General features: G+C 39.2%; 2 protein-coding genes and 1 long non-coding RNA gene across 8 annotated transcripts in view; 2 read left to right on the top strand and 1 right to left on the bottom strand.

Moving 5' to 3' along the window:
* Positions 1-20,169, top strand: uso1 (USO1 vesicle transport factor). 6 transcript variants are annotated; one of them, XM_034231399.1, is made up of 27 exons: positions 1-241; positions 1,655-1,741; positions 2,714-2,778; positions 2,886-2,962; positions 3,210-3,221; positions 3,509-3,562; positions 4,574-4,674; positions 4,774-4,876; positions 5,115-5,170; positions 5,933-6,053; positions 6,161-6,339; positions 6,449-6,589; positions 6,980-7,068; positions 7,150-7,304; positions 8,197-8,402; positions 8,558-8,578; positions 11,173-11,283; positions 11,745-11,863; positions 12,157-12,338; positions 12,427-12,548; positions 13,590-13,728; positions 14,529-14,692; positions 16,436-16,489; positions 17,114-17,212; positions 17,299-17,403; positions 17,751-17,966; positions 19,015-20,169. In XM_034231399.1, exons 1-27 carry the CDS (start codon positions 176-178, stop codon positions 19,090-19,092), a joined length of 2,922 nt encoding a protein of 973 aa, XP_034087290.1. In that variant the 5' UTR covers positions 1-175; the 3' UTR covers positions 19,093-20,169. The 6 variants fall into 6 exon arrangements, with proteins under 6 accessions (XP_034087290.1, XP_034087291.1, XP_034087293.1 ...); XM_034231400.1 differs by lacking the exon at positions 3,210-3,221; XM_034231402.1 differs by lacking the exon at positions 3,509-3,562.
* Positions 20,170-22,457: 2,288 nt separating this feature from the next.
* Positions 22,458-23,726, bottom strand: LOC117556164. The gene is made up of 2 exons (XR_004570503.1): positions 23,516-23,726; positions 22,458-22,753 (listed from the first exon to the last, which is right to left on the bottom strand). It is a non-coding gene; the product is annotated as an uncharacterized LOC117556164 (long non-coding RNA).
* The window catches only part of coro2a (coronin, actin binding protein, 2A), a 39,252-nt gene continuing 36,806 nt past the window's right edge, over positions 23,344-25,789 (top strand). The window contains exon 1 of the mRNA XM_034231417.1: positions 23,344-23,578. Coding sequence (XP_034087308.1) covers positions 23,564-23,578 — 15 coding nt within the window. The 5' untranslated portion in view covers positions 23,344-23,563. The remainder of the gene's footprint in view (positions 23,579-25,789) is intronic.

Raw genomic sequence — 25,789 nt, 5'->3', positions numbered from 1 at the left:
TCTTCGCGCATGCGCAGTGCCTCACACTTGTGTTCCGGGGTCGATCGTACACTGTAGAAAATCATCATTGTGTACCTTTTTCATTTTCTATTCACGTCGTTTTTACACGGACAACTGAAGGGGGAGTCTGGGGGATTTATCGGAAGGAGAGACGCTTTGAATACGGCACCGAGAGATGAACTTCTTCAGAGGAGTGATGGGGGGACAGGCCGCCGGGCCGCAGCCCTCCGGAGCCGAGACGGTAGGAAACACCCTGGATAACTGGAGCTAACTGAGGCTAACTGAGGCTAGCTAACATTACCACCACAGGGTTCCAGACGTACTGACTCCACACACGTCAGCATTTAAACTCATGTGTATACACGCAGGGTGCATGTATTTACCTACATATAACACCAATAATTACATTTTAAGAGACGGAGGCCTTCCTAAATCAGAACAACGAGCTAGTTATAAAGCTAATAAGCTAACGTAGCATACCTGTCAGTTAGCAGCAGGCTGTCTGACATGTCTTCTGTTTTCTCTACGTGTAGCTGTAATGAATGGACAATAATGACTATAAGGAGTATCGGCTGTTTACTATATCTTTATCTTCAAATTACATCCAAGAATACACGAGCTAACTATGTTAACATCCAAATTAAATGATATTGTAATCATCTCTAGGTTCCCTGTGTCCTGTTCTTGATATAAACCAACATTTGTAGTGATTGGTAAGGGCTTTTTGTTGCACTTCAAATTGCAAACGAATGAAGGAATATGGGATTTTAAAATACATTTCAATCATCACAACCCGTGCAGCCACTTTGTAGATATCAATGTCTACAACAAAAAAAGATACAGATCATGCCAAATTTGAGGGCGTAGGTTTCAATTAGCATGTCATCATCAGGCTGTATCTGTTGGTGGGTGATTTTAACATTTGACCTAGAGAAACATACATTGATGAGATCCTAAAACCCTTTGAAAGATCCCGGTAATGTGTCTTTTTTAAAATTAGATTAAGCGTGGGAATTCATCACCCTGGGAACATATGGGATGCAAGACATTTAGTAACACTGTCCCTCTCGCTATGCTCTTCATATATATCTGCAATGAATTTAGCTTTCACTATCAATTGATCTGATTACAAACTTGTCACATAATTGCTAAGCCTATAAAAAGGTGGCCTATCATCACCGTCCAAGGTGACTCCTCAAGGTGCTTGTGTTGTTCAGCATTTTAGGATAATCTATTTCCAATGCCTTAAAATAAATGATGGAATATTGCAGCCGTTTTACAATTAAGTAATTCTGTTATTTAGACTAATGTTTTCCAACTGGTTTGTCTCCTAAGACCCTAACAGTATGGCATTTGTTATCGGTTGAAAATGTATGGTAGTTGGGACCATGTAAAATAAATAACACATTTTCTTATCCAATAATTTACAAATATTAGAGGAATGCATTTATTTTCATTTTATGACTCCTGAGAACAAAAATAACAACCACATTTTTCATGATACCTTGTACCACATGCTTCTGAAGTAAAGGAAAACATCATGTCCGCTGATGTGCAAAATACAACCCATCATCCCTATTTTAAGTCACATAAAAATATCTTTTAGGCCGTATATGAGTCCTGCACAAATAATCAATGATTTCTTTCTCTACAGATCCAGAAGTTGTGTGACCGGGTAGCCTCCTCGACGCTACTAGAAGACCGCAGAGATGCTGTCCGGGCCCTCAAGTCCCTCTCTAAGGTAAAACCAGACACAGTTAATCTAGTACACTGTGCACAAAGTAATTCAGTCCAATGCAACAATGCAATACATTTGACGTTTATGGAGGTAGAAGCTGCATTGTGTTGGGTTTTACTGAGAGTGTTTTACATTCTTTGTCTTTCTGGCAATTAAATAATTTTGGAGAACAATATATAAGAAACACCTCTCTATTAAAACAATTAATTTAAAACACACCATTGTTACCTTTTAAAAGATTGGCTTTATTGCAGGGCTGTAATATTTGAATGCATCCTTTTTCATCTGGATTGATAACATATACTGGCTGAGAATATGATAAGCTTTTGGTTAAGCCACATTATGGATGCTTCTCACAAGGTGTTTGGCATACTTACTTTTTTAAATTGCAGCAGTAGCTGTCATCAAAGTAGAAAGTGGCATGTAAATTAATTATGATATTTGTAAATATATTCTCTTCCGTCATGGATGATTTGTCAAACTCTGCTGAATCCTCTCAAAGCTGCCTCTCAGTTCTGTTCATGGACAGTTGTGTTACTGTGTGCCACATCAACCATGAGTAATGTGTTTTTCAGGCATGAATAAGGGGTTTAGGAGACACAGGGTTTCACATTATCGCTCAGTGGTATCAGTGCTGATCAAAAACACAGACAGAGATGTGTTGACTTCCTGTATTTCATAAGAAATACGGTACAAAGTTCATGATTTAGTATTATTCAAATATTACTGGTAATTCGAAAGCACTAGGATTTAGTTTGAGTCCAAAAACATTTCTTATCTGCTACTGCAAATGAAACAGTTGTTTTTAATAACCTTTTCTGTTTGTACTGTGAACTTTTGTCCTATTTCGTTCTCTCAAATTTGTATTTAATCTGTCTTTATGCTTTTATTTAATATTTGATATATAGCTTTTACTTGCCTTGTTGTTGTAAATCACCTTAAGAATGGCCTTGTCTTCCATTTGATCCTTTCTAGAAATATCGCATGGAAGTTGGCACACAGGCGATGGAACACTTGATTAACATTCTGCAAACTGACCGGTATGATACAAATATTTCTATTTTTCTATAGGCACCTTGTTCTGATAAGAGTTAATAATGCGACTTGTGTTTTGTTTATTCTCCGATCTTTCCTGTAAATGGAACAGGTCTGACTCTGAAATCCTTGGCTATGCTTTGGACACACTCTACAACCTCATCTGCAATGATGAGGAGGAAGAGCAAGGTATTTAACCCTTCCTAACTTATTAGAAATGATTAATTTCACCTTAAATTGATCACCATTGAAGATAATTCTTCCTAATTGTGTGACTACAGTAACCGGTGACGGAGCCATTATTCTTTGCATGTGTAAATAAGTTCAGTTCATTTCAATTGGACACAAGTTAATTTGCATTCCCCTCCTCTGTTCACTGATGATGAATGCTTTGTGTAAAGATTCTCTCTTTTCTCTTCCATGTTTAACCCTACAGATGAATCAGAAGGTAAACATCTTTTAAACTGTGCATGACGCCACCCCCCCCCCACCCCTAACCACCAGCAGCAGCACTTCAATCATTCATTGTTTTTGTGGTTGGGAAAAGAGCACGTATTGTTTACACCTGCTGCAGTACACAGAGTTTTATTAGCGGATGAAATTCAAGGCTGTATTTTTGATTGTTGTCATGCTATATCTTCACAAGAATCAGTCAGCTGATTCTTCAGGTTGGTTGAAATAAATGCTGGCTTTTGGGTGAGGCTTTAAACTTCCTCTTCCCCCCCGCACTCTCAGACGCAGTAACCCCTATCCCTGCCTCAGGGAAGCATAAGAATGTTTCCATGCCTGGTCAGTACTGAAAACAAGCTTTTGCAAATGTAGTAATTAAGCTGCTATCTAACTAACTGCACTAAAATGGGTTGAAACTGGAAAAGTGAGTGGAAGGTGTTTTGGGTGGGAACATGAGTGCTTCACTAATCACTTCCCCACACCTCTGTCTGTTTACGTGTCATATCTTGTTGCCCCTTTGTTTCTAGCGCTGTACCGAGAAGTCTAACGCTCTGTCACAATGTTGATTCAAATACAAAATTAACATTCAATGATGCCTAGCTTTTATTCAAATTGTTTATCCATACCTATTAAATATGTTTTAATCCAGTATTATTGCGCAGTGCATAAAGGAGTGTCTACACTACTATTATTAGCGTTAGACTATATGTAAAATCTGACTTGTGTAATCCATTTTCCCATAATGCTTGAAGCCACAAAGGGAGGCGTGTACCTGTATTAACGGTGCAGTCTAGCAGCACTCTGAATACATTTATATCTCCAGGAAAAGGAAGAATGTACATCTTCTGAAAACAGCCCTTTATTTGATCCATTGGAAATATAAACATTGATTACTGCAACTTCTAATATACATTTTAAATGTCACAACATTGTTTTTGGATGGAAGCAGAAATCTTAGAGAAAGAACAAGGTATGTCCAGATTACTAGGTGGGTATGCAATTAATCTGAGTGCAGTGGGGTTTCTCACCATGTTGTTAGCTCTCTGTCGTCCCACGTTAAATGTTAAATTCCTGTGTGTACATAGTAACCCTACTGAGCTCCCCCTGTTCACCCTCCCACCCAGCTGTCCCTCATCCCCCATCTTTGTTTCCCTAAAGGCGTGTTCACAACTATCACCCTGAGCATTTGCACATTTCTCAAATGGCTTTACTTATTCCTTGTAATATGAGAAGATCTGATGAAGCTTTCTAACTCGGGCTCATGGTTATGAACAAACCAGCTGGTCCCCTCACTGCACTGCTGCTGTAGTGCTTATTGGAGCAAATGTTATATTTCATTCTCCTTCACAGATGAGGCCATGCAGAAGCAGTCTGATGACCTCGGGGCTCAGTTCACAGAGCAGTTCATTCAGGACCCCGAACACATCACTCTGATTCTCAGTCTGCTGGAGGTACTGAGCACTTTCTACTCAAGTGGCGAGAGTCTTTGGTTTTATATTTGTCTCAACGCAGCCTGACACATTTATGCATTGATGTGTTTTATTTCTTAGGAGTTTGACTTTCACGTTCGCTGGCCCGGGGTGAAGCTGTTGACCGCTCTCCTGAAGAACCAGGGGGTCCAGGTCCAGGGGATTATTCTGGTCAGCCCCATGGGTGAGTGTCTCCTCTGCACATGTGACCTGTTTAGAGTTATCAGGGGTTTACTCACCCTCAGTTTTGTATCAACATATCTCTATCCTTTTGCTGAGAGCACCTGTTCTCTCTGGAACAGTTGGCAACTCACAACAAAAGATAGTCAGATTGTCAGACAGTATTTTTTTTAAATTGCTAAATGTTTTGTGTTTTAGATCAACCAGTATTTAATCAAACCTTTTGATTCATTCATTCGCAGGTGTTTCCAGATTGATGGACTTATTGGCAGACTCTAGAGAAGTGATCCGTAATGATGTAAGTATTTCAGTTTAAGCTGACATTTTGTTATAAAACGTTTATGGAAACCTGTGAAACTGCTGCCATGTTTAGACTTAGTTTAGCTCTGTGTGCAAGAACGCAGCCATCTCATTCGGACTTTGAAGCCTATCAAAATACCAAAGTATATAATAAATGACTATACAAATAATTAAAGGTGGGGTAGGTAATTCTGGAGAAACCAGCTCGAGTAGCTAGAATTTGAAAATACACAGCCGGAAGAAATCTGCCACTTCCTTACAGAGCCCCTCCTCTAACACACACGAACGCGCACATGACCAATGAGGGCACGAGATAAGTTTGTGCACAGATGGAAGGTTGACAGGTAGGTAGGCCATCCAGTTATTTTAGTCGGGCCGGCTCAGATGATTGGTCGTGCTTTTTACAGCGCCACGGCTTCCACAGATGAAATGTTTTTATGTATTTATTGTCAAAGCATTTAATGTATTCATTGCTATCGGGATGTTAAGAGCATTCCATGGAATATAACAAAAAGTGTATCTCAAGCAGGTTTCTCAAACTTACCTACCCCACCTTTAACTTCTTCATATGTAATACAAATTACAATACAAACCAGCAAAACACTTCCTTGACCACTTGCATACATACATTGTAACAAAAATGTGCATTTCTATGATGATAAACTGTACATCCTGATATTTCCTGAACCTTATACAGTGTGTCTGAACTCTAACTGTGTAATTCCAAACTATTTTTACAACTTGTATTTCATTCCAACAGGGCCTGCTGTTGCTTCAACAGCTGACCAAAAGCAATGCTGCTATTCAGAAAATCGTGGCATTTGAAAGCGCATTTGAGCGTCTTCTAGACATCATCACAGAAGAGGGCAGCAGCGATGGAGGTAAAATTATTTTTGAAATATGACAATCCAGTTTCTTTACATGAAACCGTATGAATATTGTTTTTCTTGTGAGTTATGTCCTGATGCACATCCTTCTCTGCCTGCAGGTATCGTGGTGGAGGACTGCTTGCTGCTGCTGCTCAACCTGCTGAAGAACAACAGCTCCAACCAGAACTTCTTCAAGGAGGGCTCGTACATCCAGAGGATGAAGCCCTGGTTCGAGGTTGGGGATGATAACTCTGGCTGGTCTGCACAGAAGGTCACCAACCTCCACCTCATGCTGCAGGTAACGCAGAGCAGTCAAGTTGACGTGTTTCTTCCACCATTTCACAAATGAAGCGAGCAGAACAATGGCATTTTGTTTGCTATAACCTTGCACAATGTTCTGTTCCCAGTTGGTGCGAGTCATGGTGTCTCCGGTGAACTCCCCTGGAGCTTCAGCCAGCTGTCAGAAGTCCATGTACCAGTGCGGCCTGCTGCAGCAGTTGTGCACCATCCTCATGGCCACGGGGGTGCCTGCCGACATCCTCACTGAGGTAAGGACAGAAAGCAATACCCAGTACACCCAGAAGAAACAGAAGGATTGGCCCCTTTTGAGACGTACAACATTTTGCTTATATTTATACATTAATAAATAAAGGAAATGCATAAATAAAGCTTAAATTATGAAATAAATATTCAGGTACATTTTAAAAGCAAACAAAATACCCACCAAAATAATCATAATTAAATAAACTGATTTGAGAAATGTCTTATTTTTGTACACATTTATTTTCTAATAAAAACTAGTGCTTAACACTTTTAAAATTAACCTGCACATTTATTTATTTTAGATTCTCTAATTATGTATTGAGTTGTTTTGATTTTTTTAATATGTTATAAAGGCAGTTTTAGTCCTCCATATTGATCCAACTGCTTTTTTTCAGACCATCAACACTGTGTCAGAGGTCATCCGGGGGTCACAGGTCAACCAGGATTACTTTGCATCCGTCAACGCTCCTTCAAACCCACCCAGGTACGAAACATCCTGAGACCTAAAACCCCCACTTTCCATCTGATAGTTAACTAATCCAACTTGAACTTCCTCTGTCCATAGACCAGCCATCGTGGTGCTGCTCATGTCCATGGTGAATGAGAGACAACCGTTTGTGCTTCGCTGCGCCGTCCTCTACTGTTTCCAGTGTTTCCTGTACAAGAACCAGAAGGGACAGGGAGAGATCGTGGCTACGCTGCTGCCCTCCACCATTGATGGTAAGTCACACCGAGTTGAGAATCTAGAAGTTCATTTTCAATTTCTCCTGACAAGACATTGATCATTTCCCTCGTACCAACCGTACTTCAGTTGTTTTATATCTTTCAAGAGTGCAAAGTCTTAAAGCCGCCTTATTTTTTTAGTAGTTATGCTTTAGATTCAACACTTATAAAACACTGACAGGCTGTTTATATACAATAACAAAAAACATTTGAAAAAAAGATGCTACGATACTATTAAATTGAAGCACTTCACTCATAGAAATAGGCTTTAAAAAATAATAATTATAATATTACAAATAAAATACTTAATTGTAACGAATTAGCTTTATAGAGTGCCACAGTGACGCGTCCTAAAACCCGGAAGTAAGTTATAATTTTACCACTTCCGGTTCCTTCGACAAAAACCAATGCAATTTCTCCATAGGATTTAGGAAAATAGCTGGAAATAAGGTCTGTGGTTGAAACACATTGAAGAGACAGATCACGTTTTGTTCAGCCGGATAATATCCACATGTCTACCCTACTTTTATAATTTTCGAATCATAAATCTAATCGATGGATTTATGATCGATAGATGTATGATTCCAAAATCCTATGGAGAAATTGCATTGGTTTTTGTTGAAGGAACCGGAAGGAGTTTACTTCCGGGTTTTAGGATGCGTCACTGTGGCACTCTTTGGTGGGAAAGTTACAAATATGTGGTTCTTTAACTTTTGAGGACATTTACATTTCTTTAAGGTTATATCATTTCTGAGATGTTGAACAGTTGTTGTCGTACACTATAATTTACACAATGCACATGAACACATCTAAATATGACTGAATAATGGTAATATTATAAGTATGTACAAAATAATCCGTTACTGACTGGCTCACATTTCTCCGTCAGCCAATTCCATCTCCGCGGGCCAGCTGCTGTGCGGAGGCCTGTTCTCAGCGGACTCTCTCTCCAACTGGTGCGCCTCCGTGGCACTGGCCCACGCCCTGCAGGACAACCTCACCCAGAAGGAGCAGCTGCTGAGGGTCCAGCTGGCCACCAGCCTGGGGAAGCCCCCCGTCTCCCTGCTGCAGCAATGCACCAACATCCTCTCACAGGTAGGAAGAGAACACTTAGCTGCAGGAACGAATAAGAGGTTACCTGTGTGTCTGGATAGGAAGGATTCTGGGGCAAATTAGGGTTACAGTCTATGGTTAATACTGAAGTGTCAACAACGGTGAAAAGAACGGTGTAACGTTATGTGGTTTTGCAGGGAGATAAGATCGCCCGGCGGGTAAGTAATGCTTGTGTGTTTGTGTGTGTTTTGTGAGTGTTTGGGTGGCATCTAAGCTGGTTATTTTGGCCTGGCATCGGTAGTAGTGGTTTTGTTGCCCACATGTTTGGGGATCTTGCTTCCCTTTAACTCTCTACTACCCCTCTTTCACCCCTAACCTCTGGCTTTGACCCCGCTCTTCCTCATCAGGGTGGCACACTAGTTGCTCTCACTGTGTGCACTAGTGGGGAAGTACACACATGGACAGCCAAGCAGCTTGTTTTTTTTTTTGTGGGTTTGTCATCCTAACACCTTTGAGCTGTGACTGGTTTGTTTGCAAAACCCTTATCTGTGTGTTCAGGAAGTTAGCTGCTGCAGCTTTGGGGCCCAAGTGAGAGATCTCCTCTCTTGTTTGTCTGGTTCCTTTTCTTACATGTACCTGCTTGCAATTGCAGGTGCCAGAAAAAGTTATAGTTATAATGATTAGTTAAATATCCCCTGTGGATTCAGGTGGTTAAACATATATATTAATGGCTACAAGATGAAGGTTGAAGTTATTCAACTCAATTTACTCAGCCCTCACCGTTTTCCTGGGAGTTTCTCAGTTTGCATTACTCTCTTCATGCCTCCCTTGGAGCAGCCAATTATTCTTCTCTTCCTGTTTACGCTAGTTATGTCTGTAGTAAAGGATCAAAACCCAGCCCCCCTCGGACCTCCACCTTACTTACTTTGTCATGTTCAGTCATAAAAGATAACGAGAAGCAAGCACCAAGGCTTCATGTACCTATGTTGTACATGTATTATCTCTTCAATTTACACACGGCATCTATTGCACGTCTGTCCGTCCTGGGAGAGGGATCCCTCCTCTGTTGCTCTCCCTGGGGTTTCTCCCATTTTCCCCTTTACACTGTGGTGTTTCTCTGGAAGTTTTTCCTTGTACGATGTGAGGGTCAAAGCACAGAGGGTGTCGTATTGTCATACTGATATTCTGTACAAACTGTGAAGTCCACTGAGACAAATGTAACATTTGTGATATTGGGCTATATAAATAAACATTGATTGATTTGATGTAGGGTTGTAGTTCATGCCAGACGACAAATGACAAAAAGGGTCTTTGCAAACCCACAAAGGATGAAAATGGCTTCTTGAAATTACACTTCCTAGTGGGGGAGGAGTCTGAGTGCAGGAATTCGATCAGTATTAGATTAGTGTGGCATCAGGAGACGTGCATGGAGGAAGGAGCTGACCCCGAGATTAAGCTCTATGCCATTTGTCATAATGACTGCAAAGAATCAGATTGGTTACAGGGGGGAGGAGCACGGACATCCGGTAGTTGTATAAGTCCTGCAAACAGTGGATGTGTCTTTATTTCTCTCACTTGAGTCTTTGACTTCAGTTTTAATTAGCTAGTAGCGGTTGTTTTTAACACAATCCACCGCACAAACACTTACAGAAGCACGGTGTATACTTTGTTTAAATGCTTGTGGTCTTGTTCCTGTCTATTTGTTTTCATCTTCATTTTTGCATTGCATCACATTTGGAGATTAAATCTGAAAAGGTGATTTTGTACGTTTTTATAGTTTCTAATGCTGATAAGTTTTTCTCCCCCTCCTTCATTGCTCAGATCTTATTAAACTCTAAGAAAGCTCTTCTGAAAGCATGATGTGCATTAAGTGTTGATGCACCAGCTTGTTTGCAGCCAGTGTAGAAATGACAGATCATCTCTGGCTGGGCAGTCTGCATTGTGGATGGAATTTCATCATTTTTAAGCCAACTCCATTAAATTCATCCCTTTTTTTTACTTTTCCACATTATTCTGCATTCTTTTTCTGTATAAAAGCTGACTTTTCTTAACAACCAAAGGGACTCCAGGTTGCGGTCTGTGGCAGATCTGAAACCTGTCTATCACTTTTCTATTATTACACTTCCTTTTGTGTTCGTAAAAGCACATTCAGTGGGTTTTGCTTTGCATGTGCTGATAGTTGGAGACACAGTAACAATGTTGTATTACTTGTATTGCCAGGCATCAGTCGCACACAATTCAAATTGGCAACCACAAATTAATTGTGTGCTTTTAGTATCAATATATTGTATGTGTTTTGTGTCCTAGTGTTTTTTTTGTGATAACTTTAAGAACTACTAACGGTTGATGTGATTGAAGTGCTTCCATTTAGGAAATGAATGGGTTTACCTAACCATTTCCTTCTTTTGTTGAATATGAATCTATTTCCCATGTCAGGATGGGAAGATTTGACTTATTGAGAAGTGTGCTAACTAACTAAATGAATGCCATCAACTCATAATCACAACCTTTGTTGCAATTTTATCAGTTGTATCAGTTTTCCTGAATTGAATATACTGTCAATAGTTTTGTAAGATTCCTGCTGCAAATTATGACTTGCTATAAGTAGAATTATAGTTATTAAAATATTAGTGGTAAATCTGATGATTTGCTTTAAAGTACGTACATTCAGTTTCCTCTTTGCCTTAACTCTAAGTGTTTTCATGTCTCCAGAAAATAACATATTTTGACTTTATCAGTAGTTTTACTGTCACTCAAGAAGAACATTTATTACCACATTTATTTTATTGTTATTGTTGTTTTTCCTCCACAGGGCAGTAAGGTGCAGACCCGGGTGGGCCTCCTCATGCTGCTGTGCACCTGGATCAACAACTGTCCCATCGCTGTCACTCACTTTCTACACAACCAGGAGAACGTTCCTTTTGTATCCTTCAAACTAATTGCAAGCCTATCGACACATTTCATTACAATACATGTCTGTATTTAATAATACATATAATATTAATACACTTTATTTATATAGCACCTTTCATGCTTGACGCAGCCCCAAGTGCTTTACAGAGTATGACAAAAACATCACAATGACAAATGAGGAACATGATTAAAATATGTAAAAACAATAAAAAGATAGGTCTTTAATTTACTTTTAAAAATTCCAATTGAGGTTGCCGTTCTAATATTTAGTCATAGTTGTCTTTAAAAAGTAGTTCATAAACTGTTCCTTAATATGAATCTGAATTGATTTCAGATTGACTCTCATTTTGAAATAATAACTTTGGAGGAATTCAGTTTAATCTTCTTATTCGGATTGAAGGCTATGCATTAAATAGTATTGTGTTGTGTGTGTGTGTGAGCCTGTGTGGACCCTTGACTCTGACTCTGCAGCTGACAGCTCAGATCTCAGAGAACTTGGGGGAGGATGAGCGGCTGGTCCAGGGTCTGTGTGCGCTGCTGCTCGGCATCTGCATCTTTTACAACGACAACTCGCTGGAAAACTACACCAAGTAAGTCCTCACGCACACTTTAGACTGCTCCCCTAAACACAGTTGCATGATCTGCAGTATACTCCAAAACCTTAGTTCTCTTGCAGTTCCATATCAGTATGAGACTCTTTTGAATGTGCAAAAACTATTATAGTTGCGCACTTAGACAAATATTATATGGATAAGTAATCAAGTTTTTGTAGAATTGTTCCTATGCACCGATGCCAAAGTTATACAAAGTTTAGATATTTTGAATCTGTTGAAACAAGCTGTATCCTCTTTAAGCCCTGCCATGTTGTCTCTGTCCTCCTCAGAGACAAGCTGAAGCAGCTCATCGAGAAGCGCATTGGAAAGGAGAACTTTGTGGAGAAGCTCGGCTTCATCACCAAACACGAGCTGTACTCGCGGGCGGCTCAGAAGCCTCAGCCTGTGTTCCTGTCTCCGGAGCAGATGCTGTTCGACCACGAGTTCACCAAGCTGGTCAAAGAGCTGGAGGGTCAGTCGGAGCCTCGTCCACACAGCCAGCAATAGTTCATCTGTCATGGCAGAGTTTAACTTTGCTTTTTACCCGCTACTCTAAACAGGTGTGATCACAAAAGCAGTTCACAAATCCAGCGAGGATGAGAAGAAGGAGGAGGATGTGAAGAAGACTTTAGAACAACATGATAATATTGTAATGCAGTACAAGGACCTGATCCGAGAACAGGTAAACAAAGATATTGAAGTGACTGTTATTTTTGTATATATTGATTGTTGTGCTTTTATTTAGGTCTTAATGTCTGCATCAGAGTTTCCGCTAGGATTTTGTCTTGCCGGTCAAATGTCCGGAAATAATTTATTTTACCGGACAAATTTGAAACTTACCGGTCATGTTTCAATAATAATAATAAGAATTGTGTAGCAGAGTTTCCGTTGGCAGGTCATTACCGGACTATGACCGGATATGCTGATGTTTAAAACTCAGTTAATTTAAAAAAAAAAAATGATACGCTTCCCCAAACAACATAATTATTACATTCAAACAAACTACTTGTTACTTGTAGTAGATAAAGTACATTATTCAAAAGTTTACATTAACTTTGGATAATAACACGGGAGAAACGGAGCCTCTCTCTCTCTCTCTCTATGCAGCCGGTCAGCATCTCATGCAGCTCGCTAAACGGTGGGCGGGTCTTCAGGTGATCATGCAGAGCTGCGTGTCTCCGTCAGATCTGATCTCTCTCTCGCTCGTCCGGTTATACTTCACTCGCGTTTATGTCCATATCGATCAGATCCAGCTCTCCTGATCGGCCTTTATCGAGAGAACCGATCAAACTATTAAGAGTGAATATCGGCTGATAATCACCGGCGGCCAATCGATCGGAGCATCCCTAATTATCACCGGACAATTTGACCGGCAGGTTTTGAATTTACTGGTTTTTTTTATGAATTTTACCAGCTAAAAATGGGTAATTACTGGCTATTGGAAACCCTGGTCTGCATATGTATAAATGTGTCTTTGAGTGTGTATATATAGGTATATACAGATTTGCACACATATTTCTATTTGTTTTTGTATTCGGGATTGTGGGAAACGGTATTTCAATCTCTGTCTGTCTGTCACACAAACTGGAAGATTGACAATAAAGTTGACTTTGACTTGACATTACACTTTTTGCATGCTTGGGTTTTATTTCGGTGTATATGATGTTACTTATATTTGATGTTCGTGCCATTGACGGTTTGTTTGTGACTGTGTGACCCTCAGGATACTCAGATCCAGGAGCTGAAGGAGCAGGTAGCGACCATGACGTCTCAGAGCGAACAGATGCAGACGACGGTCACGCAGCAGCTGTCCCAGATCCAGCAGCACAAAGATCAGTACAACATCATCAAGCTCAAACTAGGTGGGTTCATCTCATTGGTTGACAGGTAACAGGTGTTTCTGTCCGCTGGGTAAAAGTGCTCTACGTCTGCAAAGAAGAGGAATTTTCTGCAATTACATTTCCGTGTGATTTATTTATTTTTTTTTTTAACAACCCAGTTCTTGTTTCAATTTTTTTGGCCACCGTCCATGTTGATGATAACATTTTACAGCTTCATTGCTGAGATACGATGCACCAGGGATATGCAGCGACGTCTCAAGATAGTTTTACAACATATTTACTCAACAACTATAACATGTACAATCACAGAGGTCTGAAAGGGAAAGAATAATATTTTGGAGAAATACACTTTGTTTCCTTTTTAGTACTACAACCTCTAAAGGAGTAATAACTTTGAACTATAATTAACTATTACATATCCTTAACAAATAATAATTTCTAAAATAAAACTCCCTAAACCAAAACAGTGAATAAATAAATAGGAATCTCTGCCTATGTTACCAAAAAAGTGCTATTTTCTGTACAATCACCACGTTTGAAAAATGGTTGGATAAACCATGCTGTTTATTCTGGCATCTTTTTGGCCTACTCATTGGTGATGTACTTATGTAAACAAAACTCAACAGGGTATAAACACAACAGAAAAATGCTGTTGTACCGTAAAATTATTATTACGATAAGCTAAAACATAAATATTCTGACAGGGCTCAAGGCTGATATATGGAGAAATAATGAGTATAGAAATCTGCATCTACCTGAAGAATCCAGTACCGATCCGGCTATATTATTGTGTGTGTTTGAACTGTGTGTTTCACCTCCAGGTAAGGACAGCCAGTCTCAGGCGAACAGCCAGGCCGACTCTCAGGTGAACGGGCTGCAGACGGAGGAGCTCTCGCAGCTCAGAGAGGATCTGGAGAAGCTCCGGCAGCAACACACACTCCTGCAGGCACAGCTCAGTGACAAAGACGCTCTCATCAACACCCTGGTTAGTAATGTCTACGCACAGTGTGTGTTTGTCTAAGCTGTAAGTGGAGGTGTATGAACACACACTCCTCCAGACACAACTGTGTGACTCGCTGGGGAACGTTTCCCAAACAGCAACAGTGATCACGTTCAAACACCAGAATCTGATTTATTGTCAGACAAACTGCATTACAAATCATCACAAATACAATTCACTTTATTACACAAACGGTGTCTTGTTTCCTCCGGGCATAACACATAAACAGACTTAGAATAACAGATGACTTCAAACCGTCGTTGTAACAGCCAGACAACATTGTAATAAAAGAAAACAACTACAGATTTCAGGCTAACCAAAACTCCTTAAAACAACAAACATTCTTATGACAAAACTTCTAACCATATTTGGTGAGAAACCCTTTCCATGGGGAACCCTGAATGTATTACAGCTGTATTTGTCCATGCACAGTAAGTATAGTATTTATTTAGTTATCTCTGTATCATCAAAGATACTTTCAAAGCCAAAAAGTGAAACATTTCCAAGTACTGCCTTCTTAGATGTGAGGATTTGCTTGCATTAAAACACTCTAATATGTTATGTGTCACCTTTTGGCTCTGGAACAAAGCTGTCATTATAATACATTAATACAAAAATGTCTTGACTTAAAAATGTATTTCTAAATAGAAGAAGTAAAAGCCTCTATAATCAAATTCATGTGTAGCTTAATTTAAAATGCAGTATTAAATATGCTATAATGTTATTTCTTTATCCATATGTTAATAGGGGGATGTGTCTTGCTGGTGTCACATACAAGTTATATTAAACTGCACATTTATTTAATTATTGATGGTTTTTTTGGAACCCTTATTTCTTTATAATAATAATAATAATAGCAGCTTTAGTCTTCCATTCCTCGGAAACTCCCATAATGATTTTTTCATATTTCTATGACATTCTATCGACCAGGTATAAGAAAATAATCAGCAGATGAAATACATTTTATTTTCTTAAAGGCTTAAACTGTTTTGATTGTTATTCTACATTTGGGGTTTTACTTTAATCATCTCACACAAAAAAAGTGCATCATTAATTAGGGATGCTCCGATCGCCAATTTTGGGGCCAGAATCAGTATCGGCCGATCCGATCGAGTGGGCGGGGCCTATGGGGATCTTCCATTTAAAGTGATGTTTAAAACTCAGTTAATGGAGCTCATTCACTGGCGCTTCCACAAACAACAACTTATTACATTCAAATACATTATTCAAGTTTACATTAACTTTGGGAGAAATGAGCAGAAGCGCTCTCTCTCCCCCCTCTCTCCCTCTCCTGACAGCCTGTCAGTATCGTCTCATGGAGCTCACTGATCCAGTAATGAGTGACCCGACAGTGAAGAATACATATATTTATAACTAGTTTAGCTTGTTCCAGAGGTAGTTAAAATAGCTAAGTGTGTTAGGTCTAACTCTTAATGTGTGTTTCGCTCCGCTCACCGGTCCGTCACAGCGGGTGGAGCTGCAGGATTTCTGCTTCACACACGTTGCATACCGCTATTTTACTGTCTTTTTCAGACACCTTAAAATACTGCCAGACCGGTGAAGCCATTTTTGGCGAGCTTGTTTTGCCGCGCACAGAGAAAAGTGTCATGTATTTTACGTCATGTGATCGGCTCTCACGATCGGCAGAGAGTGAATATCGGCCGATATCGATCGGAGCATCCCTATCACTAATGTTTCCTGTGTCCTCTCTGTTTTCTCTGACTGTAGAGATCAGAGACAGCAGAAGGTTCGGCAGCATCAGACAACACAGAAATGCTCAAGGTGAGATTCATCACTGATACACCGTTTCCCCTTTTAGAAACATAAACTGACCTTTTTCAATAATAATGTGTGAAGGATGAGGCTGGCATTATTATTCATTTCTGATTTTATCTTCAACTCCCATGAAAGATGAAAACCCTTAGTATACCTTCGCATACTTCCTCTCATTGAAATGCTTTTGGATTACTTTCCTCTATGATCGTTGAATACCACCAGACTTACCCCTTGAGCTTATTCATTTTTTTATCATTTCAGTTAATCCATCTACATGTTTATTTATTTATTCGTTTATTTGGCAGGGACAATGCACAGTAATGAACACTTCAAACATTAAAATGTCTCAAGCGTAACGGTGCCAGATTTAGCTTTGAGCTCATTTCCATCTGCAGTCCCTCACATAAAACATTTAAGAAGTTTACATTTTACAAACATAGCAAAAACAAAATACATGATATGCAAAAAGTGCAAAAGCAGCATACACAAGTATTTATGACATGGTAATACAATATAGCAGCTACGACATATAAAGTGCAAGAGGAGATACCCCACGTCTGTTTGTTTCTCAACCATTCTTTGAGTTAAATGTTAAATGCATTTTAAAGTCTTTGACTCTCTGTGTTGCAGGAGCTTGATGCTCTGAGGAGTCAGGTCCATTCCCAGGCGACAGAAATCGACCAGATGAAGACGGAGAGGCAAGAGCTGCTCCGAAAAGCCGAAGCTGCGGTAAATATCACGCAAAAATCACATTAAATACCAAAAATATCACATCATTATTGACAGATAGTAAATGAATGACTGGTTCCTCTCAGTCCTCGGAGGCGGTCTCCAGCAGTGACGGCTCGTTAGACGCTGCCAAGATGGCGGAAGTGGAGAGCAGACTGGCAGCTCAGACGAGCGAGACAGAGAGACTCAAGGTGTGTAGGAAAACGGTTTGTTAATATCTGAGCATGACTGTGAAACATCACTTTACCTCGACCAATTTTGATTTTATTTGATTTTGATATACTTTATTAATCCCCGTGGGGACATTTTTTCTCTGCATTTGACCCATCCTGTGTTAGGAGCAGTGTGCTGCCATTTTGAAAGGCGCCCGGGGTTGACTTCTAATATTACTACAAAAAAAACCAGTCAGCTAAAACCAAAATGTCAATAATAAACAATAAATGTCAGGCTCTCATCTTTCCCAAAGTATAAGCTTTTTCTCCAGAGTCAGGTTCCCATTGTTTGTATTTATGGATTATTCTCTCATCATTCATTCCAGGAGGAGTCGAAGAGTTTGTCAAAGAGCCGGGTGGATCTGGATCAGCAGCTGGCCGCAGCCACCAGCACGGCGGCCATCTTGCAGACGGAGAAGGCCCAGCTGCAGACGGAGGTGCAGGAGTCGAAGAAGGAGCAGGACGACCTTCTGATGCTGCTGGCCGACCAGGACCAGAAGATCCACAGCCTCAAGCAGAAGCTCAAAGCCCTGGGAGAACCGGTACACCATCAGAATTATATTTATCTACAATTATCAACAGTTTAAACTCACCGTCTTATACTGTAAGTGCTACAAGGCTTTATTCCTGTGGAGAGTCATTCATCTAAACCTGATCAGGATGAAGGTTTCCTACACAAGCAAGTAATATACATGAGATAAATAATATGAAACAAATAGAAATAACCTGACGTATACTAGTGACAAGTAATCACACTAAGCCTAAAACTTCAACTTTCTCCAGGTAACGTTGATTGTTTGATCCTTAATGAATCGACATGTTTGATTTTTACTGCTGAAATTTAGATTGTGGACACCAGTAAATTAAATGAAAATGACCCACTTGTTAACCTCATTTTACATCCACGATCTCGTCCAAATGATTATAACTTATGTTCAATCAGGAGAGACGGTTTTCATGTAAGAATACATATTTATTGCTAGGAATACACAAATGAATGTAATGGAGTTTTGGTGATTAGGCCCCGTTGTGCAGGAGTATCATTCGGGAGGGGAGAACCGATCAGATGAAACCCCCCCGGAGTCTAGACACTGGTGGTGGTGAATAGATAGATAGGTCCGGTCTAAAGGGGAGTGGCTTAGCTTGACCCTGGATTCAGAGGGACAGGAGGTGAAAAGGGGTGGAGGAACCCTATCCCTTTTATTTTAAATTGTATAATGTCGGAGTCTTTTTGCCGTCCGTGAGGAAAAGAAATGGCTCAAAGCCTCAGAATACTGAAATCTGTATTTATTTTTTATTTTCTTCTAATTTGTTATTATTTGGTGCAGGCAGGAAACATACTACCAATATAAATACATTGCTTCTAAAATCGTTCTGTGTCAGAATACTGAAATCTGTATTTTTTTTATCTGTTTTTCCTTCTAATTTGTTATTATTTACATTGCTTTTAAAATCGTTCTGTGTGACACGAAAAAAAAGCGAAAATCGTGTTCGTGAACACGAATCAATAGATTAATTTTGTGACTGTGTTGTCCTCTCAGCTGTGACGTGAGTGTTTGCTATAGTTAGACTGTGACTCTGTCCTCACAGGTGGACGATGAAGACGATCTAGACGCCAGGGACCAAACAGACGACGATGAAGAAGACGATGATGAAGACGAGGACTAGAGTGAAAACACTGAAAGAAAAAGCAAAAGGAGAGATGGGAATATTTGTCTGTTAACAGGCAGAAAAAAGAACTGTGCAGAAACACAGCTGAGAAACTGAAGAATAGGACTAATATATTGAAGCAGTTCCTCCCCTCCGGCTGCCATGCTATCTTCATCTTTCTTTTACTTCCTGTCACATGTTAGTTATTTTTTCCACTGGTTCAGTTTTCAGTGACAGCAAAGAGATGTCAGTGCATTCATCTCTGCTACTTTTACTGTCAGTTTGTGATGGATTTTACCAGTCTTGTGTTTATTGTAATGTATTTTCATATAGTTTGTAATCACAAGAAAATAGACGCTAAGTAATTATTAATACACGTCATGAGTAAAATTCAGAGAGAAGGATTTAAAATGTAGCAAAGAGGTAAAATAAAGAGGTTAAATATTATTCTCATTTTATCATTGCCATACAGTTTAGGCTCAGCTGCAACGTGGCACTGTGCTGCTCGCTGAATTTATCTTCACTCCCATCATTTCTACTATATTTCATTATGTTTATTTCTCTTTAACGACAGAACCTACAATATGCTGCAAAACACTGACAGAAAACACGTCAAGACAAAAAAAAGGAGATATTTTTGCAACTTTTTGTCCAGTACTGGCATCCAGCTTCTGTATTATATTGTGTAACTTATCAGTTTATGAGCCACATTGAAATGAATAAAGAGTCTATCGGTCTGAATGGAGGGATAATTGTAGATAAATTAAATTTTACTAAATCCACAAAGAGACGTATGTGTTTGTATTTTAGAATGATTGATGTCTGATATGAAGGGCAGATAAGTACATGTCTATAAATAGGTATCAAATTAAAACAAATATGATATCTTTCTGGTATTGTCATTCACTTACAAACAATGTCTTGGCTGGTTATGATCCCTGACAGAAAATACCAGAAAGATACTTTATTTGGTTATTTAAAAATGTTTCTTTCATTGTTCATTTTAACAAAAGAAAGACAAACTTTTCTAATTGATCTGTGAGAAAAACATGCGTAACGGATTGTTTCTAGAAACAATAAATATCTCGAAATATCTAAATGAGTTGAGCATAAAAGTCTGTGTTTAGAGCCAACTTCCGGCACTTGAACTACACTTTTAGGGGATTCACTACAAGAACACTGACTTGTGTTGGAATAAAGGGAAAAAAACATCGAACAAATGATTTCCAACCTTTCATTTAAATATTTTGGCAAGAAATAACCACATGAGGAAATATGTTATATAATATTTCATTTGAAAATAATACAATCACCAACGGTGAGGATTTACCCTACAGTGACCATCAACTGGCGGCCCGCGGGCCAAATGTGGCACGCCAGACATTCTCATCCGACACGCGCTGTGGCGCTGGTGGAGTAGGCCTAGTTAGTGCGTTCGCCCCCCACTCTTTTTTTTTTTTTTTTTTAAACGTCTCGAGTAATGTGCAGTACCGGAGTCCAACAGAGAGGCAGCAGCTGCGGGACAGTATAGCCTGCGTACTGCGTAGCCTTCCCTGCCCCCCCTACATGCTTCCACATTTTCCAAAAGGCCTCAACATCTTAAAAAAGTATAACCTTAAAGAGGGCCAGTCGGGATTTTCGAAAATATAGATTTCAGTCTCACATTTTTCATTAAAAAAAGCTCCTCTGAGAAATGGGTTTCTGTTAATGCACATAAAGACTGCATAAGAAAAACTGCAACTGTTCATGAAGAATTGTGCTCATTAAATGCCGAAAAAGCTTGTCCAAGCAGTTCAACTACGACCCCTGAGACAGATTACATAATTCCCACCTGGTTCAGGAAAACCACGCCTAGAGTCTGAAAACTCCTGTTGAAAAACATCTCCTTCCTGCAGCCCTGCCCAGATGACGAGGCGCAGCAGTTTGAACAAATGGGGAACTTGTTTTTCACTGTGAAGGAATTCATTGTAAATGTATTAATCCCCTGCTGTGGCCGTGTCCAAATCTAGCCAGAAAGTTGACCTGCAAAACACTTTCTATGCTCACAAACATGACGTCTCGAGAAGACGAGTTTGTTGAATTTGTGAGTGACAAGCAGTAATGAAGAAGCTTCTGTAAATAAGGTTACATACATTTTCTGAGGTGAACACAGCACCTGAGGCTCGGACAGGAAGTGACTGCAGTTCTTGATAAACTCCTTGCACAGGACAGACACAGAGGAGCAGTTTACTGAACGGGTCTGCTGTGAAGAGGGGGCCACAAGCCAGAGTGGCTGTTTAAAGAATCTCCTCACATTTCTTGGTGAGAAATCACAAACAATACACAATGACCACAACAATAAACAAAACATCCAAAGAGAGACAAAAAAAAACATAAATAAGATGTAAAAAGATTACGAAGAGACTCAAGATAACATATATTGAGCAAAGATTTAAAAAGAGACGGAAAGACTAGTGATGCAATGCAATCAGAAAAGGCAATGAAAAGACACATGATGTTCCCTGATGAAGATTATCGGCTGAATCAAGTCTGAAGTCGTTATCATTACTAATAGTTTATTATGTTAAATGTTATGGCTATTTTATTCTCAGCCAAAGATTTGTAAATCAAATTAACCAACGTTTTCAATTGAAACACGCCTGCTTCCTATTAATGAAAATGAAACAATGTTATTTGTCACAGTTTAATGTCATTCTTTCTTTATAAGTGAAATGATAAACTGTCCCTCTGCTGTCATGGATCCTCCTGTGATGGCTGTGTTTCAACACTAGGGGGCAACACACAGCCTCAGATGTGCACTATCTCTAACAAAATTACTTTCTTGGGCCCCTTTAAAATATCATATGAGGAATGCAAGAGGGATCGAAACAAGCTGGTGCTACAATTGTTTAAAAGATACCTGAAACTCATTTGACATTACTTTAAAAAAGTGTGTTACAGTTTGGGCTTCAATACTCAATTATTAGAGCAAGTGACAACGTTTTTACAACGTAATGTTTCTCACCTGGTGGCTTATAATGTAAATGTTGTTATCTCAACATAAGTCCTCTATATCTGTTTGAATCTATGCATACTGTACTATGTGTTGTGCAGTGAACACATCAGGGCCTTTCGGCAATTCTGGCCTGTCTGAGAACCGTGTTGCCTTCAAGCACCTGTCAAATACAGTCCATACTTGAAAGCTTCACTGCTGCACATCAGTATTCTGTGCTCCAGGTTAGCTGGTTTTTATTTGTCCATATTCAGGCACAAATTAGCAGCTAGTTTGATTTGTTTGTTTGTTTAATCAACATTTACATTTTGAAAAAACAACATACACAAACAAATCAGCTTTAAAACCCCATGCTCCCCAGCAACTAAATGAAGGATTACATCACAAGTGGTTGACATGCGAAGATAAACTGTTTGGTTTTATTTGTATATGATTTGCGTTACAATGTTAAAACAGGGACTCTGACCTGGTGGAGTCCAAGGCGCCAATGGTTGTTTCACATTTAGCATTTGTGATACTGTCATCTTTAAAGGGGGTTTCATTCAACAAGAGCAGCTTTGGACAATGTGGCACTTTAATATCAAGTAGGTCAGATAAGGTTGTGAATACCATTTCCTAGAAATTAAAAACCCTGGGGCAATTCCAATGTTCAGAGAGTGTATCAGTTTGTTGTTGAGGTTTCTTGTTCTGAAATAAAAAACAACAATAATTTAGATGCAAAGGTGCAAACAAAGAAGCCATTAAGATAATAATAGCAACACATTTAATTATTCATGTGTATATAGAATTAAACACAAACTAATTCTACACTCCAATGTATTGAATTGAAAATAACAACAAACTATATATATATAAAAAAGTCAATACAAATAATAGAATAAATGAAATAGAATAATAAAGAATCCATAAAAGGCATAACCCAAAATAAAATAAAAGCAATAATAATATTAATTAATAATACAAATAATGCTTTTTTCAGAATGCACATTAACATCACTGGTGGAGATTAAACATTTATATATAAAGATTGCAAATTAAATCAAGTTTAACTTTTACTTTATTGGGGAAATCAGTTTCTATTTGCACTAAGATATTTCTCTCTTTTATGACATCCTACATTATGGTTGTTGTCATCATCATCCTTGACGCCTCGCCCCTCCCTCCTGCATCCTGTCCTCGCATCTCTCCTCATCCTCCACCCCCTCCGCCCTACCCCCCTCTCCCCTCCTTCCCCCCGGGCTCTTGTTTTCTTTTTTTCACGGTGACTGTGCGGTGTGTTCTGCAGGGACATGCTCTGTCTGTGAGCTACTTTTTATTTTTAAATAATATTTAAATTTGAACGACTTCCAAGGTCGAGCCTCATGCATCATGACTTTTTAAATGACCACCATGCAAAAACAACCTCGATCATTATTATAAAGGAAACTCGTCTCCACCGCTGCTCCTCACCGGCTCCTCCAGGGAATCCTCCGCCACCTGCCGACGCCTCCCCACCATATGACCGTCTCAAAGGTGAGTTTACTCGGGGTGAAGTCCTGCAGTGAGTCGGTGTTCTGCTGTGTGGCTCCGCAGTGACAGTGTTATCGGTTTGTGTTGCTGACACCCTGACAGCTTTATTCCAGCTTCTCTCTCCCGGCGTGCAGCTCTGCCATGCGGCTGCACAGCCTCCTGTCCCCGGGCAGGAAACACACTCAGGTTTCACGAGTGCGTGTGTGTGTGTGTGTGTGTTGTGTGTGAAGGATAGTTTTGTGCTGGCAGTAATAAGGTTAATATGCATGTCTTTCTTATCAAGGTCATACAGACAAACGAGCTTCTTTAGTGGTCGTTTAACTTGCACACGTTTACCCATCAGATTGTGTGTTGTTTTATGAGCAGGTGCACAATTGCACACCTGTTTCTGCTAGTGAAACTAATTAAAATCCCTTTTCTGAATGACCTCTTCCTCACTGACACAACTTTTTTAACACGGATAAGGATTATTCAATCGGTTGTTTTGGGTGTAAAATGTCAGAAGACTGGAAAATAAGTATTACTGTTTCCCAGGAAATGTCTGTTTAAGAAAAACAGTCCAGATCCTAAATATAATCAGTTTACAGTTATAAAAGAGACATGTTCACTTATTATTCAAGTGACTGAAACTGTTAATTGCTGGTTTATACACATTGAAAAAACCAGCCTGTTCTTGACAGTATATGTAGGATGTCTGAAGCTTCCCCACATCTCACTTTATAAACCGCTGAATCATATTACTTTTAGTAATCGTCCACAAAAGTCTGTAAAAACCTAGATTAACGACTGAAATAACTCAAAGATTCATATTGCACAGGGGAAACCAGTTGAATTAGTTATTGAGTGGATCATTTGATTGAAATGCATCCATAACAGTACAACAGTTTAGTTTAAACATTAGTTTATTTATCAAGCAGAAATGCTTGTTTCAACTTTTCAACTTTTCTATACTTCTATCATTATTATAAAAAAAGCAGGGCTGTGTCTAACGATAATGTTATTGTGATTAATCTGCAGATTGATAGATATTAATCTGCATTAATCATATCTGCTCTAAATTAATCTCGGTTTAATTGTATCCATAGTCCCCTCTCTTAATTAATTGTAGGGTTCATAACGTTTTTAAAAACGTTGATTGACAATAAATGTCTGTCATGCACGTAAACTGTCACCATTATAATAATATGCTGAGTTATTCTTGAGGAAAAGATTGGATCTTTTCCATCTTATCTACTGCAAATGAAATATCTCTTGGTTTCTAATTATTGGTTTGACAAAACAATCTGAATATGTCACATTGGGAACCAGTCATGGTCGTTTTCTATAGTTTTGTTGTTGCATCCTACCGACAAAACTAACAAAAAATGAATACATATTCAAATTGATCTCCATCTGTGTCATCAGCATAAATAATATCTTGAATATTTTCTGTGTACCCCTTTTAGTTAGGGTCCTCTTCATGTCCACAACACCTCATTAATGACTCCATTATGTGTCTATGCGGGTGGCTCTACCGTCCGTCCAACAGTTCAACAGATGGTTTGGACTCATTGTTTTTGCCCACTTGTGTCTAGGAGGACGTAAACAAACTAAAGACAAAAGGAAAATCAGTTTGAGAGCTCTGTGTTTAATGACCCGAGTCTAATGGTCAACACATGTGGAAAGTGAAACAGTGGGTGGATTAGGATTATGTGCCAACAGGCTCTCAGTATGGCATCGCTTGAACAGCCGCAGGCCGTTAGTTTGATCTGGAGAAGTTACACATTGTTATGTCAAGAATTCAATTTAAATGTTTTATGGCCATATTGTGTTGTGCTGATCTAAATCTGATTTAATCCAATCAAGCTATGACTTAAAAAAACAGCTTCCAAAATATGTTTTTATATTACATTTTTTTGCTTATATTTCATGAATTGATTTCTGAAAATACTCTGTTTTAACAATAGCTCAAACTGCAGCTGCGGAGAGACACCACCAACATAAGCAATATAATATATTAAGGGGAATTTCTCAACATTTTGGAACATAAATGTACTCTGCTTTCTTTGTGAGAGTTATTTGAGATGAATGATATCACTCTCCTCCTCATGTCTGTGTGTTAAGAACAGAGCTGGAGGTGGTTATCTTATGGCGCATTTCCACTGCAGCGGGTAGCCCCGTTTAAGCGTCCTTAATCGTCCTCAAGCGGCCAGGCCAGTTTTTGGTGGCCTTTCC

Source organism: Gymnodraco acuticeps, unplaced genomic scaffold (assembly GCF_902827175.1).
Source record: "Gymnodraco acuticeps unplaced genomic scaffold, fGymAcu1.1, whole genome shotgun sequence".
Lineage (NCBI taxonomy): Eukaryota > Metazoa > Chordata > Actinopteri > Perciformes > Bathydraconidae > Gymnodraco > Gymnodraco acuticeps.
The sequence above is the reverse complement of the archived record's forward strand: the minus strand, read 5'-3'. Positions and strand labels throughout refer to the sequence as shown.